General features: G+C 40.3%; 1 protein-coding gene across 6 annotated transcripts in view; it reads right to left on the bottom strand.

The window, feature by feature from the left end:
• Window positions 1-15,029, bottom strand: part of SYNE3 (spectrin repeat containing nuclear envelope family member 3) — a 1,238,698-nt gene that overhangs the window by 597,102 nt on the left and 626,567 nt on the right. For all 6 annotated transcript variants that reach the window (XM_044074612.1, XM_044074615.1, XM_044074616.1 and 3 more), the window contains exon 10: window positions 1,057-1,203. In XM_044074612.1, coding sequence (XP_043930547.1) covers window positions 1,057-1,203 — 147 coding nt within the window. The remainder of the gene's footprint in view (window positions 1-1,056; window positions 1,204-15,029) is intronic.

Below are 15,029 nucleotides of genomic sequence, written 5' to 3'. Positions count from 1 at the left end.
AAGTCACACCACCACTTTTCAATATGATTTTTATCACAGTAGTAGAAGTACTTTTTTTCAAAGGAAATGACTGATTTTTATCACCAAAAAAGTATTCATTTAGGTAAAACATGCGTAAAGCTGCATAGCATCTCTACCTGGGCTCAACCAGGAACAGTTTATTTGGTGGCAATTAGTTAGATTAAGCAGCAGTAAAGCAAATGTGTGTGTGTGTGTCCAAAGGCAAGCACTGCCAACTTGCATCATACTCAGAGTGGTGATCTAAGATTGCAGTCAGTAAACTGTCCACTAAGATTTGTGGTTACTGCAGGCTTTATGTGAATCCCAAGCTATCCTGGAAGACTTACTTGCCCCATGAAGTCAGCATTTTGAACTCTGCTGTAATATACACTAATCTTTTCAGAAGCAGTGGTTTCTTCTTCACCTCTACAGAAGACAAAATCCAATGTCATTTACTAGGCCATTTGTTCAGTTTTCTTTTTTTTTTTCATAACTTTAGATAAATACATCATGATATCATGACATCCTAAAGTTTATTTGCAGGAAAAAATGATTCCTAGTAACCAAGAGAAACATAATGCACTAATTAAGAAGCAGATGTTTGGGTGACATACTTGAACTTTATTTGTCTTCAAACATTCCCACACTTGGAATCCTCTCCATGAAATCTTATACCACACAGTGGGAGATACATTTTCTTAAACTGGCAAGGTGCACAGAACAGGTACACATCCCAAGATTTCATAACATTCCACTACAAAGTCTATCTAAACGCCAGGCCAAGTGTGTTACTATAAAGTAACAGGACTTCATGGCTCATGGGTTCCATGATACTGTTTGCAGTAACCAAATTAGCATTTTTAATGTCTCACTACTAAAATCTACCAGTGCTAAAACTCATGTTTATAGTGAATGTAAACAAATAGACATGCATTATTAATATTTTTGTATTCCAGGTTATTTAGACTAAGGAAATAAGTAGTCAGTCCTGTGCATATATCTTTGTCCTGAAAATCACTATTTCCCTGGTTTTACCATACCATTGACATAACTTACATGTAATCTCTCGAGTTGTGCCCTTTTAGCAAGAAGATTAGGTTGCAAAGCTTCTTTTTCTTCTGATAACCTCAGCTGAAATGCTGCCAGCCTCTGCTGGAAAGCCTCAAAGGCTCTGTCAAAATCTTCTGTCCGACACAGCAGGCTCTAGTGAAGCAATGAAAGAAAGAAGTATATATACTCAGAATAAATAATCTGAGAAGTTTGGATATTGTACTAAAGCAATTATTTTGTCAACTGTACTCACAGAAGGTAATCCATATTGTTAACTTGCTCTTACCACAGCATAATGTTTGACACAAATCAAGCTTTTTTCAGTTTATAACAGACCCAGCAATAAGAGCTCTTGAAGCCTTAACTTGTTAATGTTTTTGCCTCTCAGGCAGTTTCACACTATATTGAATGAATAAGCCCACACTGGAACAGTTCACAAAATGACATGGACTAACATCAACTATAAGTCTGGGTTACTGACTCTCATATGGTTTAATAACAATGGACTACTAATCCCACAATCTTGCCTGGAAGAGAATCCCCACCCTTTTCTGGAAAGGTTAACTCCTTGTCTACAGATCATCAGGCCTCATATCTATCAGAGAGAGCCTATTTGATTGTCTTCTCCAGGGATTCTACCCAGTGAAGGCACAACAGTTGTCATAATGGGGATATCATTCATGCAAACTTGTGGATATGTACTGTTCTTGATGGGATTTGGATATCCTGACCCTATGGACTCCATCCCCTACAAGAATATGAGAATCTCTTTCCTGTTGTGACTCACAATGCCTTTTTGGTAATGCATGAACTAGGTGTAGGAATGCATACAAAGTTCATGAGACAAATTTGTTGGCTGAATGAAGGCCAGATAGCAGTATTTACAAAAATTATGTACTAGGAAAAACTGGACTGAGGAAAGCTGTAGAAATACAGGAAAATGAAAATGGGTGAGATTCTTTGATATAATTAAAATGTAAAAGATGCGCACTGGAAATTTCTAAAACCACCAAGATCAGAACTAACAGTCAAAAAATTATTACTTCATTTCATTTTGCATGTTTTTGAAGTCCACATTTGATATAAGGCTACAAAATATAATATTCTTGGTTTGCACACACACCTGTTTCCAGTGTTTTTTGGAAGGCAACTGCCTGCCTTGCAAGAGGGTGAGTCACTTTGTCTAAACAGCCAAGCTTGACCTTTTAAAAATAGCCACAACCTTTGAAACATCTCATGCTGGGGTCAGTTATTTACCTTGCATTTCTGTTTTTTTTTTTTTTTATGAAAGGTAAAAGAGATATCCTTAAAGTGCACTAGCTGCAGGAATAAACAACGTGTAGAAATCAATATGAAAGAATACAGACAGCCTGGTCATCTGAGCAACGCAATGCTAGCGAGACAGCTTAGCTTCAGAAATAAAATGCTGCAGGCAAGTGAAACAAACAGATAAGTGATGTATAATAGCTACTCCCCGCCCAAATTAATAAATCAGGGTTCACGTCTGATTAGAGAAGAGTGCAAGAAGCTTTACACTATTATTTTGTGCACAGTGTCAGCTCTATTGGCTTGTGAAAATATGCATATAGTTAATATGCTGATTAATTTTCGTGTAGGGAAGAAAAGTACAGTTGTGTACACTTACCATAAATGTAGATGTTCGAGTGTATTCACTGTTGCAGTCATTACATTTGGGTTATCTGCTTGCAGGTTGCCCTCAGTCGGCCTGATTAACAAAGTCTTGGGTCCTGCGTCGGTTGCTGTCACTTCTTCCATGACGTCAGGTCATCAGGGGTATAAAACATGCAGCCGACGCCATTACATCAGTTTTTCTTGCCCCAGATGTCAGGTGCCCCCCTAATGGGGAGCAATTAAACATAAAAATACAAAGATATACCTCCAACAAAAAAACAAATACACCAAAAAGGCTTTTAAGCATAGTAAGGAAAGTAGAGGTATAGCCAAAAGAATTTAGGGGGGCTGGAGGGAGGGTAACCAGGACTGCAACTGTGAATACACTTGAACATCTACATTTATGGTAAGTGTACACAACTGTACTATGTTCTTCGTGTTTCACTGTTGCAGTCATTACATTTGGGTAGATTCCCAAAGCTGTGGTTGGGAGGAGGAATTTAGATAACATTAGGACCAGCTAATAGGCCCTGCAAGACTGCAGTGGCAAAGCCAGCTCTGGATTTAGAGAAAATTGGCAAATGATAATGCTTAGTGAAAGTATGTACAGGTAGCAGCTTCTAGGATGTCCCTGGTAGGGACACCACTGAGAAAGGCTGTAGAGGTAGATGCAGCCCTGGTGGAGTGAGGTCTGATCCCCTGGGGGATAGGTTTTCTACAGTGCTTATAGCAGAAATGAATGCAATGGCCTATCCATTTAGAAATGGTTTGCTTTGAAATAGCCTTTCCCTCTGCCCCTGCATCAAATGCTACCAGCAGTTGTTCAGATTTCCTTTGAAGTTTAGTCCTGTCCAAGTAGAATCTGATTTGTCTGTGCACATCTAAAGAATGCAGTATCTGTTCCCCTTTGTTCTGTGGATTGGGAAAAAAGGTTGGCAAATGAATGGACTGATTAAGAGCCACACTGGACACCACCTTGGGCATGAAGGATGGATTGGTTCTGAGGGACACCCTGTCCGCGTGAAAGATGATGAAAGGCTCCATTGCCATAAGGGCCTGTAATTCAGAAACCCTTCTAGATGAAGTGATTGCTAAAAGGAAAGCTGTTTTCCAAGAAAGAAATTTAAGTCTGCAGTAGTAGCTGGCTCGAATGGAGGTAGAGTGAGTTTCTCCAAAACAAAGTTAAGATCCCAGGCTGGGGTTGGAGCTCTCCTGGGTGGTCTCAAATTTTTGGCCCCTCTAAGGAAGTGCTTGAGCAGTGGATGCGAGAAGAGGGAAGGGTCTGTGTTATAATGAGCTGAAATGGCTGAAACATGGATTTTAATGGAAGAAAAAGACAGGCTCTTATGAAGCATCTCAGTTAAGTATTGTAAAATCTGAGTTAAATTGGGCGCTGCTGTGCTCATCCCTTGAGATTAGTTCCAGGTGTAGAATCTTTTCCATTTTTCAGCATAGGATTTTCTAGTGCTAGGCCTCCTTGCCTCTAAAATGATATCCATCACAGGTTTACTAAGGGATGGTAAAGGAGTGATCATGTAATTAGCCAGGCTGCAAGGTTCAGTGTTAGAAGCTGAGGGTGTAGAATCTGGCTCTCCTGCTGAGACAACAGGGAAGGAGTCTGAGGCAGGTGCCATGGGGATAACTGTGACACACTGCGCAGGAGGGGGTACCAGTGTTGGCAGGGCCAGTCTGGAGCAATCAAAATCATACTTGGTTTGTCCTGTTTAACTTTTAGTAGTATTTTGGAAAGCAGAGGCAGAGGGGGGAAGGCATAGACTGATAGGTTTTTCCAGCTGAAGGACCGAGCATCCATTTTCCATGCTTGTTTGTGGGGAGTCCTTGTGCAAAATTTGTCCAATTGGAAGTTCTGGGGAGAGGCAAACAGGTCTATGTCTGGGCTCCCCCATTTGCTTGTCAACATGTTGAAGATCCTTGGTTCCAGTTTCCACTCGTGTGGGTCCATGAGGTTTCTGCTTAGTCCGTCTGCCACTGTATTTAACTTTCCAGGCAGGAATTGAACTTGTGGATGCACTTGGTAGCTCAAGGCTATGTTCCACAATGCCATGGCTAGTCTGCAGAGGGGTTAAGAATGTGTACCCCCTGCTTGTTTATGTACCACATAACAGTGGTGTTGTCCGTCTTTACCATTGGCTGTCCTGGAAGAATGTGGCCCTTGAAGGCTGTCAGAGCATTCTGTACAGCTAACATTTCTTTTTGATTGATATGAAGGTGCATTTGACTTGGGTTCCATTTGCCCTGAATGCACTTTCCTGCCAGGTGAGCCCCCCCCCATGCATAGTCTGATGCGTCTGTTGTTAGGGTTTGGGCAGCAGGGGGTAGTGTGAAAGGTAGTCCCTTGTTTTGGTGGCAGGCCTTTGCCCACCAAAGGAATTCTAGGCGTAGGCAAGGTATGATAGGAAGTATTGCTTCTAGATCCTGAGAATGTTGACACCATAGGCTTTTTAGATACCATTGCAGTTTCCTCATATGCAGTCTTGTATATGGAATTAGAAGAATGCAGGAGGCCATGAACCCCAAGACTTGCAGTATTTGTCTTGCAGATAGAAGGGTTTTTGTGGCCACTTGTTTGAAGTAGGTTGTCAAATGAATTTGTTTCTTTGGCATGAGGTAGACCATCTGGGAAGTTGTATTCAAGCTTGCTCCCAGGAAAATAATTTGTTGACAGGGTACCAGGTGTGATTTATTTTTGTTTATGGTGTACCGCAGACAAGTTAGAACCCTTTGTACAAAGGCCAGATGATTCAAAAGTATGTCCTGGCTTTCTGCCTGAATTAGACAATCGTCCAGGTATGGGTATATTTGAATATTTCTTTGCTTGAAAAATGCAATAACTGTAGCTAGGCACTTTGTGAATACCCTGGACGCAGTAGATAAGCCAAAGGGCAGTGCAGAGAACTGATAGTGAATGCAGCCTGCTTTGAAGCATAGGTATCTTCTGCAAGATTCCCTGATTGGGATGTACAGGTATGCTTCCTTTAAATCCAGTGTTGCCAACCAGGCATCTTTGCCAATCATAGGAAATAATTGGTGAAGAGTCAGCATCTTGAATTTTGGAATTTCCAGAAAGGTGTTTAGAGTAGACAGGTCCAGGATAGGATGCCATGACCTGTCCTTTCTGGGTACCAGGAAAAGTCTTCAGTAGAAACCTTGTCCCTTTTCCACTTCTGGTACCCGTTGAATAGCCCCCATGTTTAAAAGAGAAAGTACTTGTCTTTGGGCCTCTGCCCACTGATTTGGGGGTAGGTCTGGCCACCCGCTTGGTGTTGGCAACGTGTGGAAGTGAAATCTGTATCCCTGGGACACTATATTTAAAACCCATTTGTCCTGGGTAATGAGTTCCCAGTTCTTTGCATGAAGAACAATCTTTCCCCCCAAGGGGCAGTGAGTTGATAAGTGCTTGGAAATTTTAAATGGAAGTCACTGAGACAGTTTACCATGGGGGGAGTCTTATTACTCCCAGATTTGGAAGTGGAGGCCCCCCACTACTTAGTCCTGTGTGTCTCCTGGAACTGAAACCTGGGGCTTTTTCTGTGTCTGTGTTTGGCTTGAGAAGACCTGGAAGGGGCTGGAAAGGGCCAATTCTTAGAGGGCCAGTGCCTACTAAATCTAGGAGGCTGAACTTGTAAGAAATCTTTAACAGTTTGCATAGATTTAGCTTTATCTTCCATCTTTTTAAGAACTTCCTCAGCCTTGTTGCCAAACAGGCAGTCCTGATTTAAGGCAGCATCCAACAATTTAGCTTTAACATGATCGGGCAAAGATTGCTCCTTTAGCCAAGCATGCCTTCTGAGCACAGACCCAGTAACAGCAGCCCTGCAGGAGGCCTCTACTGAATCAAAACCACATTGCAAAGTATGTTTTCCAATTTGTTCAACAGAATGCATTAAATCCTATAATTCTTTATTTTCCACACAGTCAGGAACCAACATCATTTTCTGTTTAAGCAATCCAAGAACATGTTGCTGATACTTTAACATATGAAACTGGCAGTTTAAAGCCCGAATGGCCAAGGTTGCAGAAGTGTAAACCTTCTTATCCCATCTATCCAGCGCCCTGCAGTCTCTATCAGAAGGGGTAGGATTTTTAGCAGTAGAAGCCTTAATGCCCTTGGGCCCCTGTGAAATAGTCTCTGGATCTGCAACAGGATTTTTAAAAAGGACCTTGTGTGACTCAGGGACCCTGTAGTATCTGTCAGGTTTTCTGGGAACAGGAGGCAAGGAATCAGGGGCCAAACTAGATTCTGAAAAAGCATCATCAGCAAAATCTAGTACAGGAGGAATAGCTAAAGGCCTATGCTGAGGTAGGAGTAAGAAATCCTTAAGCCTTTTTTTGATTCAGAAATATCCTGGCTTTCCCAGTGGAAATGTTCCCTTAGAGTATGCAAGGTTCCCCAAAAGAAAAATCCTCTGGAGGGGATGCAGAGGGAATGGAGTCCTCTGCATCAGAATCCTCATAAGTAGATAAGGGCAAATCCAGATCATCAGAAGAATCAGAAAAAAACAGAATCGTGATCAGAAGATCCATAAACAACTTCAGTCCTAGGCCTCTTAGAAAGGGGGATTGGCTACCCCTGATTAGAGTTATTAAATCTTCAGCCATACTTATAATTTGTTTTTTAGGCATAGAGGCCTGAGCATGTGGCCTGGGTGTCATTTTTTTAGGCATGGTTCGAGATTTAGGCCTAAGTGAGGAACGAGGCGTCGGTTTGATATGCAAATCCATAGGCCTGAATACACCCTCAGAAGCCGGTGCCTGCACAGCGGCTCTGGACCCATCCAAGGTAGAGACATCCGCGGGTTCCATAGTTGAAGCATCTCACAGCATACCAGAGTGCAAATGGGTCTCAGTAGAGGCCTGCGAATCAGAAGTAGCAGGTATCAGGGACTGCGACACTGACTACCGGCAAACTGGCGACTGGCTTAGGAGAAGCGTCATCGGCAGTTTTGGACCTCAGCGGCCTGTCTCTGTCTTTATCTTTTAATTTTTTCGGAATCACGGTAGTCTAGGGTTACCACCTGTCCCACTTTGCGAGGGACAGTCCTCCTTTGGGCAGTTGCGTCCTGACAAAAAATTCTAAAAATGGCAAATGTCCTGAGATTTTAGGACAAAATTATTTCCTATATGTTATGTAATAGTTGCATAAAACAGTTATTCTGTATCGTAAATACCTAAATGTTATAAGAAACAGAATAAGCAACTAAAATGCTACAAGAATAAGCTTTTATTTAGGCAAAAAAGTTAAGTTCTGTCCTTTGTACTGACTGTGGGTATGTGTCGGCCTGTAAAATCTGACGTTTGTACCAAAAATGTCCCACTTTGGCCATTTGAAAAGGTGGCAACCCTACAGTATTCGGATGGCTAACAGATGATATTTCTGGATAATTAAACCGAGAACCGAAATATTTAGAGGCGAAAATGTGCCAACAGCGGATAGGATAGTGCGTTGATTAAATAAAGTACAAAACTGACAGCAAAGTACGTCATGGTCAGGGCCTAGGCAAGGAATACGGTACGAATGAAAATCTTTATGAGGTATTTGCTTTCCACAAGTAATGCAATTATTAACTTTTACTGGCATCGGGAAGGAGCAAGAAAAAGTTTCCCCAAGGGAGTACTTAGCTTTAGTTGAAGACTTCGGTTCTGAAACTTGAAAATGAAAATTTCAGGAGTCAGCCGACCGGCACTTGCGAACTGCTTCTGCTTCGGGCAACGCACGGAAAGAAAGTCTAATGTAATGATGTCGGCTGCATGTTTTATACCCCTGACGACCTGAAGTCATGGAAGAAGCGACAGCAACTGATGCAGGACCCAAGACTTTGTTAATCAGGCCGACTGAGGGCTGCCTGCAAGCAGATAACCCAAATGTAATGACTGCAACAGTGAAACATGAAGAACATCTGTGTCCTCCAATAAGTGATTGGGTTCAGCTGGGACAATATTACATAAAGGTATATAAATTCACACAAAAAGTGATAGCAACAGACTATGAAGGAGCATCTTGTAACAAAATGACAAAGAATGTAAGTTAATAAGAATAAAATACAAGCTTTACTATGGCACAGTTTGACTTAGTTTGGAATGCTACTGTCCCGGTTCACAGGAAAAAAAGGACAAGATACTGGCTTATATTTCCAATGTACAGATAATAAACTTATAGGAAACACCCCTGAGTTGTAAAGAACATGGAGGTTTTATAAAGAAAAGTGGAAATATTTTTTTTACTGGAATAGGAAGACAGCAAAAGAAAGGGGTCTTAATATTAATTAAAAAGGGTATAAGAATAAAAACTGAGGAAAAATGTGTAACTTGCATATCTTCATCACTTGGTAGGTCTGACCATAAAACAGTCTCTTGAAAGCCGAGATCCCTTCCACCCAAAGTACCTTTAAAAATTTCTTTAAGACAAACAACTGGGAAACTTCAAATCCCCACCAAACCCAGTTAACTCCACTGAACATGTAGAAATGTACACCACCGCACCATCACAGCTTATAAACAGCTGCATACCCCACAGGAACAAGTGTAGAGCAATCCTGTTCTACCCCAACCATAAGGGCTTTTCAGAATGAGCTCCTATCAAAAAAAAAAAATGTGTACTGTTTTCAATCTGATAATGTACTGTATATAATCCTTACAACAAGAAATTGTTAAACTGTGCTTACTACATGCTGAAATGTAATCTTGCAAATGTACTGTATATATTCCTTTCAACAAAAGGTTGTTAATACCTGCATATTGCATGCTGAAATGTATTCTTGATGTAAGCTCAAATCCTCACTTATGCATTGTACTGTATTTGGAGCTTTTCTCCCTGGGCCTACGCTGAAAATGGACCTGTGTCCAGTCGGACTTTCCCGGTTATAAAATGTTAAATAAAATAAAAATAAATAAAATAAAATCCCTAGAAACAAATTTATTCTAAATATTCAAGTCAAAGACAAACACAAGACATTTTTTTAGTCATGTTCGTAATCTCAAAAACACAATGCAGCAATGTGCTGAGCTGACTGTAAAAGATGTTACCTACACTAATGCTGAAGATATAGCAAACCTTCTGACTGATAAATTTAGCTCTACATTCACCCATCTCTCCCCTCTGTCTGTCTGTCAAGATATACCTGAAACTGCTTTGCTTCAAGCAATCACACAAGACCAAATCCTAAGAGTGGTATCAAAAGTTAAAAAATTCTGCATCAACGGGTCCTGCAACTTAAATAGCATGAAGCACAATTTAACTATACCCCTAACAACACTGTTCAATGTCAACCCCCATACAGGTTTTGTACCAAGTGAATGGAGAACAACTACAGTCATTCCTCTGCACAACGGAGGGCGTTACACAGACCCATGTAATTACAGACCTGTAACTCTGACCAACCTTATATGCACAGCCATGAAAACACTTATCATTGAATTAATCAATCAGGGCATCAGGAACCTCCAAACACTGGACCTATCTCAGTTTGGATTCATCAAGGGCAGGTCATGCTTACTCAACCTGCTGCATTTTTTTGAAAAGGTAACCAAAGCAGTGGATAAAGGCAAAATGGTACGCCTCAACCTGGCCAAAACTTTTGATACAATTCCCCATTCAGAAATAGTAGAAAAGTTAAATAAACTGTGCATAAACACCCATGTCACCCACTGGATTGCCAAATGGCTCACAGATAGGATGCAATTAATCAAAATAGGGGAAGCTACATCCACAAACAGACTAGTCACCACCAGGGTTCTGTGCTTGAGCCTCTCCTGTTTGGCATCTACTTTTCTGAGATAAAAGCCAATATCAAAGGACTCTTGCTAACTATGTTAGCAGATGACTGCAAGCTAGGAGTAGTCATTGACACCCGAATGATTTAGCCATCCTGCACGATGGTTTGTCTCAAATAAATAATGGTGCCAAAAAATGTATTATTGTATCCTTTGGAAAGCCATCTACCCCAGGAAACTACCACACTGACAATATGCCCCTAAGAGTTGACCGAGATGTTCGGGATTTGGGAACTTATGTAGACAGTCACTTAACTTTTGACCAACATGTGTCTACTGTTGTAAGAAAGTCCATCTGTATTTCACAGTTTATAAACAAAGGGATCATGTCTAGATCTAGGGATGTTACTGCTCTCCTTTACTCAACATTCATTAGGCCATTCATTGAATATAATGCTTCCTTTGGCATACATCCATCCAGACACATGCAACAACTGGAATGCCCACAGAGATACCTTACTAAAAGGATACACAGCCTAAACATGTCCTATATGGACTGACTCGAAGCCCTGTCACTATACTCGGTATCCTACAGACTGCTAAGAGGTGACCTGTGCGTGGCATACAAGGTATCCTCTGACCAATTACTGATGGATTTATTGCATGTCAGTAAATTAAATGGCATCAGAAATACTTTGTCTAGAACAACATCAACAAAATGGTTTGGAAGGACAGCTAAATCTCACAGAGGACACCACTGCTGTGGAACAGACTTCCCATCCCCAAAAAACAAAGTTCATCCCTATCTATTTTCAAGCACAACTTAGATCTATGGATGGGAGACAGAAAATGTTCCCCAGGACTGCTTCATGTGCTACTAATGGACAGATGCAATTCTTAAATGGTTTAACTCATGCATGGGCCCCCTCAAATTATCTATGGTAAGATCCCAGTACTCGCAGTAGGAGTAATATATATAATTAATGACCATAGGATGGGTAAGGTCAGTCTATAACCAAATTTGACAGATTATTTTGAGTACAAAATGGGAAATCAGCTAGGCATAGAATGACCTGTAGGGGCAGCTAGCCTAGTACTTACCTATGAACCTATGAAATGAAGGACAGGCAGGAGCATGTTATAGTGGTGAAAGGCAGGGTGTAAGGATTACACTGTCTGCACTACATAAGTTACTAGAATGTTATGGAGAAGGTACAACCTTCACCAAGGATGTATAGCAGCAGCAATAGACTGGAATAGTATAGGAAATTAAGAAGTTGTCCTGGGGGGGGGGGGGTTAAGATATCACAGAATACTGGCTGGGGGTCAGATACTTAGAGAAATATATGCATGTACTTTGGTTTAATGATGTAATGAAAATAAGACAGAATGAAGTGGAATAAGACAGAATGAAGTGGAATAAGACAGAATGACGTGGAATAAGACAGAATGACGTGGAATAAGACAGAATGAAGTGGAACAAGACAGAATGAAGTGGAATAAGACAGAATGAAGTGGAACAAGACAGAATGAAGTGGAATAAGACAGAATGAAGTGGAACAAGACAGAATGAAGTGGAATAAGACCGAATGACGTGGAATAAGACAGAATGAAGTGGAACAAGACAGAATGAAGTGGAATAAGAGAATGAAGTGGAATAAGACAGAATGAAGTGGAACAAGACAGAATGAAGTGGAATAAGACAGAATGAAGTGGAACAAGACAGAATGAAGTGGAATAAGACAGAATGAAGTGGAACAAGACAGAATGAAGTGGAATAAGACAGAATGACGTGGAATAAGACAGAATGAAGTGGAACAAGACAGAATGAAGTGGAATAAGAGAATGAAGTGGAATAAGACAGAATGAAGTGGAACAAGACAGAATGAAGTGGAATAAGGCAGAATGAAGTGGAACAAGACAGAATGAAGTAGAATAAGACAGAATGAAGTGGAACAAGACAGAATGAAGTGGAATGAGACAGAATGACGTGGAATAAGACAGAATGAAGTGGAACAAGACAGAATGAAGTGGAATAAGAGAATGAAGTGGAATAAGACAGAATGAAGTGGAACAAGACAGAATGAAGTGGAATAAGACAGAATGAAGTGGAACAAGACAGAATGAAGTGGAATAAGACAGAATGAAGTGGAACAAGTCAGAATGAAGTGGAACAAGATAGAATGAAGTGGAATAAGACCGAATGAAGTGGAACAAGATAGAATGAAGTGGAATAAGACAGAATGAAGTGGAACAAGACAGAATGAAGTGGAACAAGACAGAATGAAGTGGAATAAGACAGAATGACGTGGAATAAGACAGAATGAAGTGGAACAAGACAGAATGAAGTGGAATAAGAGAATGAAGTGGAACAAGACAGAATGAAGTGGAACAAGACAGAATGAAGTGGAATAAGACAGAATGAAGTGGAATAAGACAGAATGAAGTGGAACAAGATAGAATGAAGTGGAATAAGACAGAATGAAGTGGAACAAGACAGAATGAAGTGGAATAAGACAGAATGAAGTGGAATAAGATAGAATGAAGTGGAACAAGACAGAATGAAGTGGAATAAGACAGAATGAAGTGGAACAAGACAGAATGAAGTGGAATAAGACAGAATGAAGTGGAATGCATACATTTTTAGTGAAATGTGATTCTTTGGCAATAACAGACAGATCTTGCATATCGAAAGATTACTGTAATCCAAACCACGAAAACACATCCAGTGAAAGTGTCAGACCATACAAATTAAGTTTTGTAAGCAAATAAAAGTCTACTGTGATAAACAGTGGCATTTTTCAGTGTTTCTTCTGAAAAGGAAGCTATTTAATGAGTAGGTGCATCAAACGTTAAACTGAAATGCAATTAAATTTGGAAGCCAAGCCATAAAGAGCTTGCAAAGAATTGGGATAACTCTAAAATAAAGATGAGAAATCTGGTCAAAATAAAATCAAAAGATATTTGGAAAAATAGTCATAGCAAGTATCTAGACAGCTTATAAAGTAAGGGGATCTAGAAGCAGAAGATAAAAAGTGGAACATAATTAGGTTAAAGAGCAACTAAGAAGCTAAAAAATGCCTATGCAAGAGTACCGAGAAAAAGGAAATATGCACATCAACGCTGAGATCACCATACCTCATAGAACAAGAGTACCGAGAAAAAGGAAATATGCACAACGCTGAGATCACCATACCTCATAGAACAAGAGTACCGAAAAAAAGGAAATATGCACATTAACACTGCAGGAGTACCGAGAAAATGGAAATATGTACATCAACGCTGAGATCACCATACCTCACAGAACAAGAGTACCGAGAAAAAGGAAATATGCACATCAACGCTGAGATCACCATACCTCATAGAACAAGAGTACCGAGAAAAAGGAAATATGCACATCAACGCTGAGATCACCATACTTCATAGAACAAGAGTATCGAGAAAAAGGAAATATGCACATCAACGCTGAGATCACCATACCTCATAGAACAAGAGTACAGAGAAAAAGGAAATATGCACATCAACGCTGAGATCACCATACTTCATAGAATAAGAGTACAGAGAAAAAGGAAATATGCACATCAACGCTGAGATCTCCATACCTCATAGAACAAGAGTACCGAGAAAAAGGAAATATGCACATCAACGCTGAGATCACCATACCTCAAAGAACAAGAGTACCAAGAAAAAGGAAATATGAACATCAATGTTGCAAGAGTACCGAGAAAAAGGAAATATGTACATCAACGCTGAGATCACCATACCTCATAGCACAAGAGTACCGAGAAAAAGGAAATATGCACATCAACGCTGAGATCACCATACCTCATAGAACAAGAGTACAGAGAAAAAGGAAATATGCACATCAACACTGAGATCACCATACCTCATAGAACAAGAGTACTAAGAAAAAGGAAATATGCACATCAATGCTGAGATCACCATACCTCATAGAACAAGAGTACCAAGAAAAAGGAAATATGAACATCAGTGCTGTAAGAGTACAGAGAAAAAGGAAATATGTACATCAACGCTCAGATCACCAAACCTCACAGAACAAGAGTACAGAGGAAAAGGAAATATGTACATCATCGCTGAGATCACCATACCTCATAGAACAAGAGTACCGAGAAAAAGGAAATATGCACATCAACGCTGAGATCACCATACCTCATAGAACAAGAGTACCGAGAAAAAGGAAATATGCACATCAACGCTGTAAGAGTACCGAGAAAAAATAAATATGTACATCAACGCTGAGATCACCATACCTCATAGAACAAGAGTACCGAGAAAAAGGAAATATGCACATCAACGCTGAGATCACCATACCTCATAGAACAAGAGTACCAAGAAAAAAGGAAATATGCACACCAATGCTGAGATCACCATACCTCATAGAACAAGAGTACTGAGAAAAAGGAAATATGCACATCAACGCTGAGATCACCATACCACATAGAACAAGAGTACCGAGAAAAAGGAAATATGCACATCAACGCTGAGATCACCATACCTCATGGAACAAGAGTACCGAGAAAAAGGAAATATGCACATCAACGCTGAGATCACCATACCTCATAGAACAAGAGTACTGAGAAAAAGGAAATATGCAC

This window comes from Protopterus annectens, chromosome 6.part0 (genome assembly GCF_019279795.1).
Source record: "Protopterus annectens isolate FY-2018-M chromosome 6.part0, PAN1.0, whole genome shotgun sequence".
NCBI lineage: Eukaryota > Metazoa > Chordata > Ceratodontiformes > Protopteridae > Protopterus > Protopterus annectens.
Note: the sequence above shows the minus strand (reverse complement) of the source record. Positions and strands in the feature narration are given on the sequence as shown.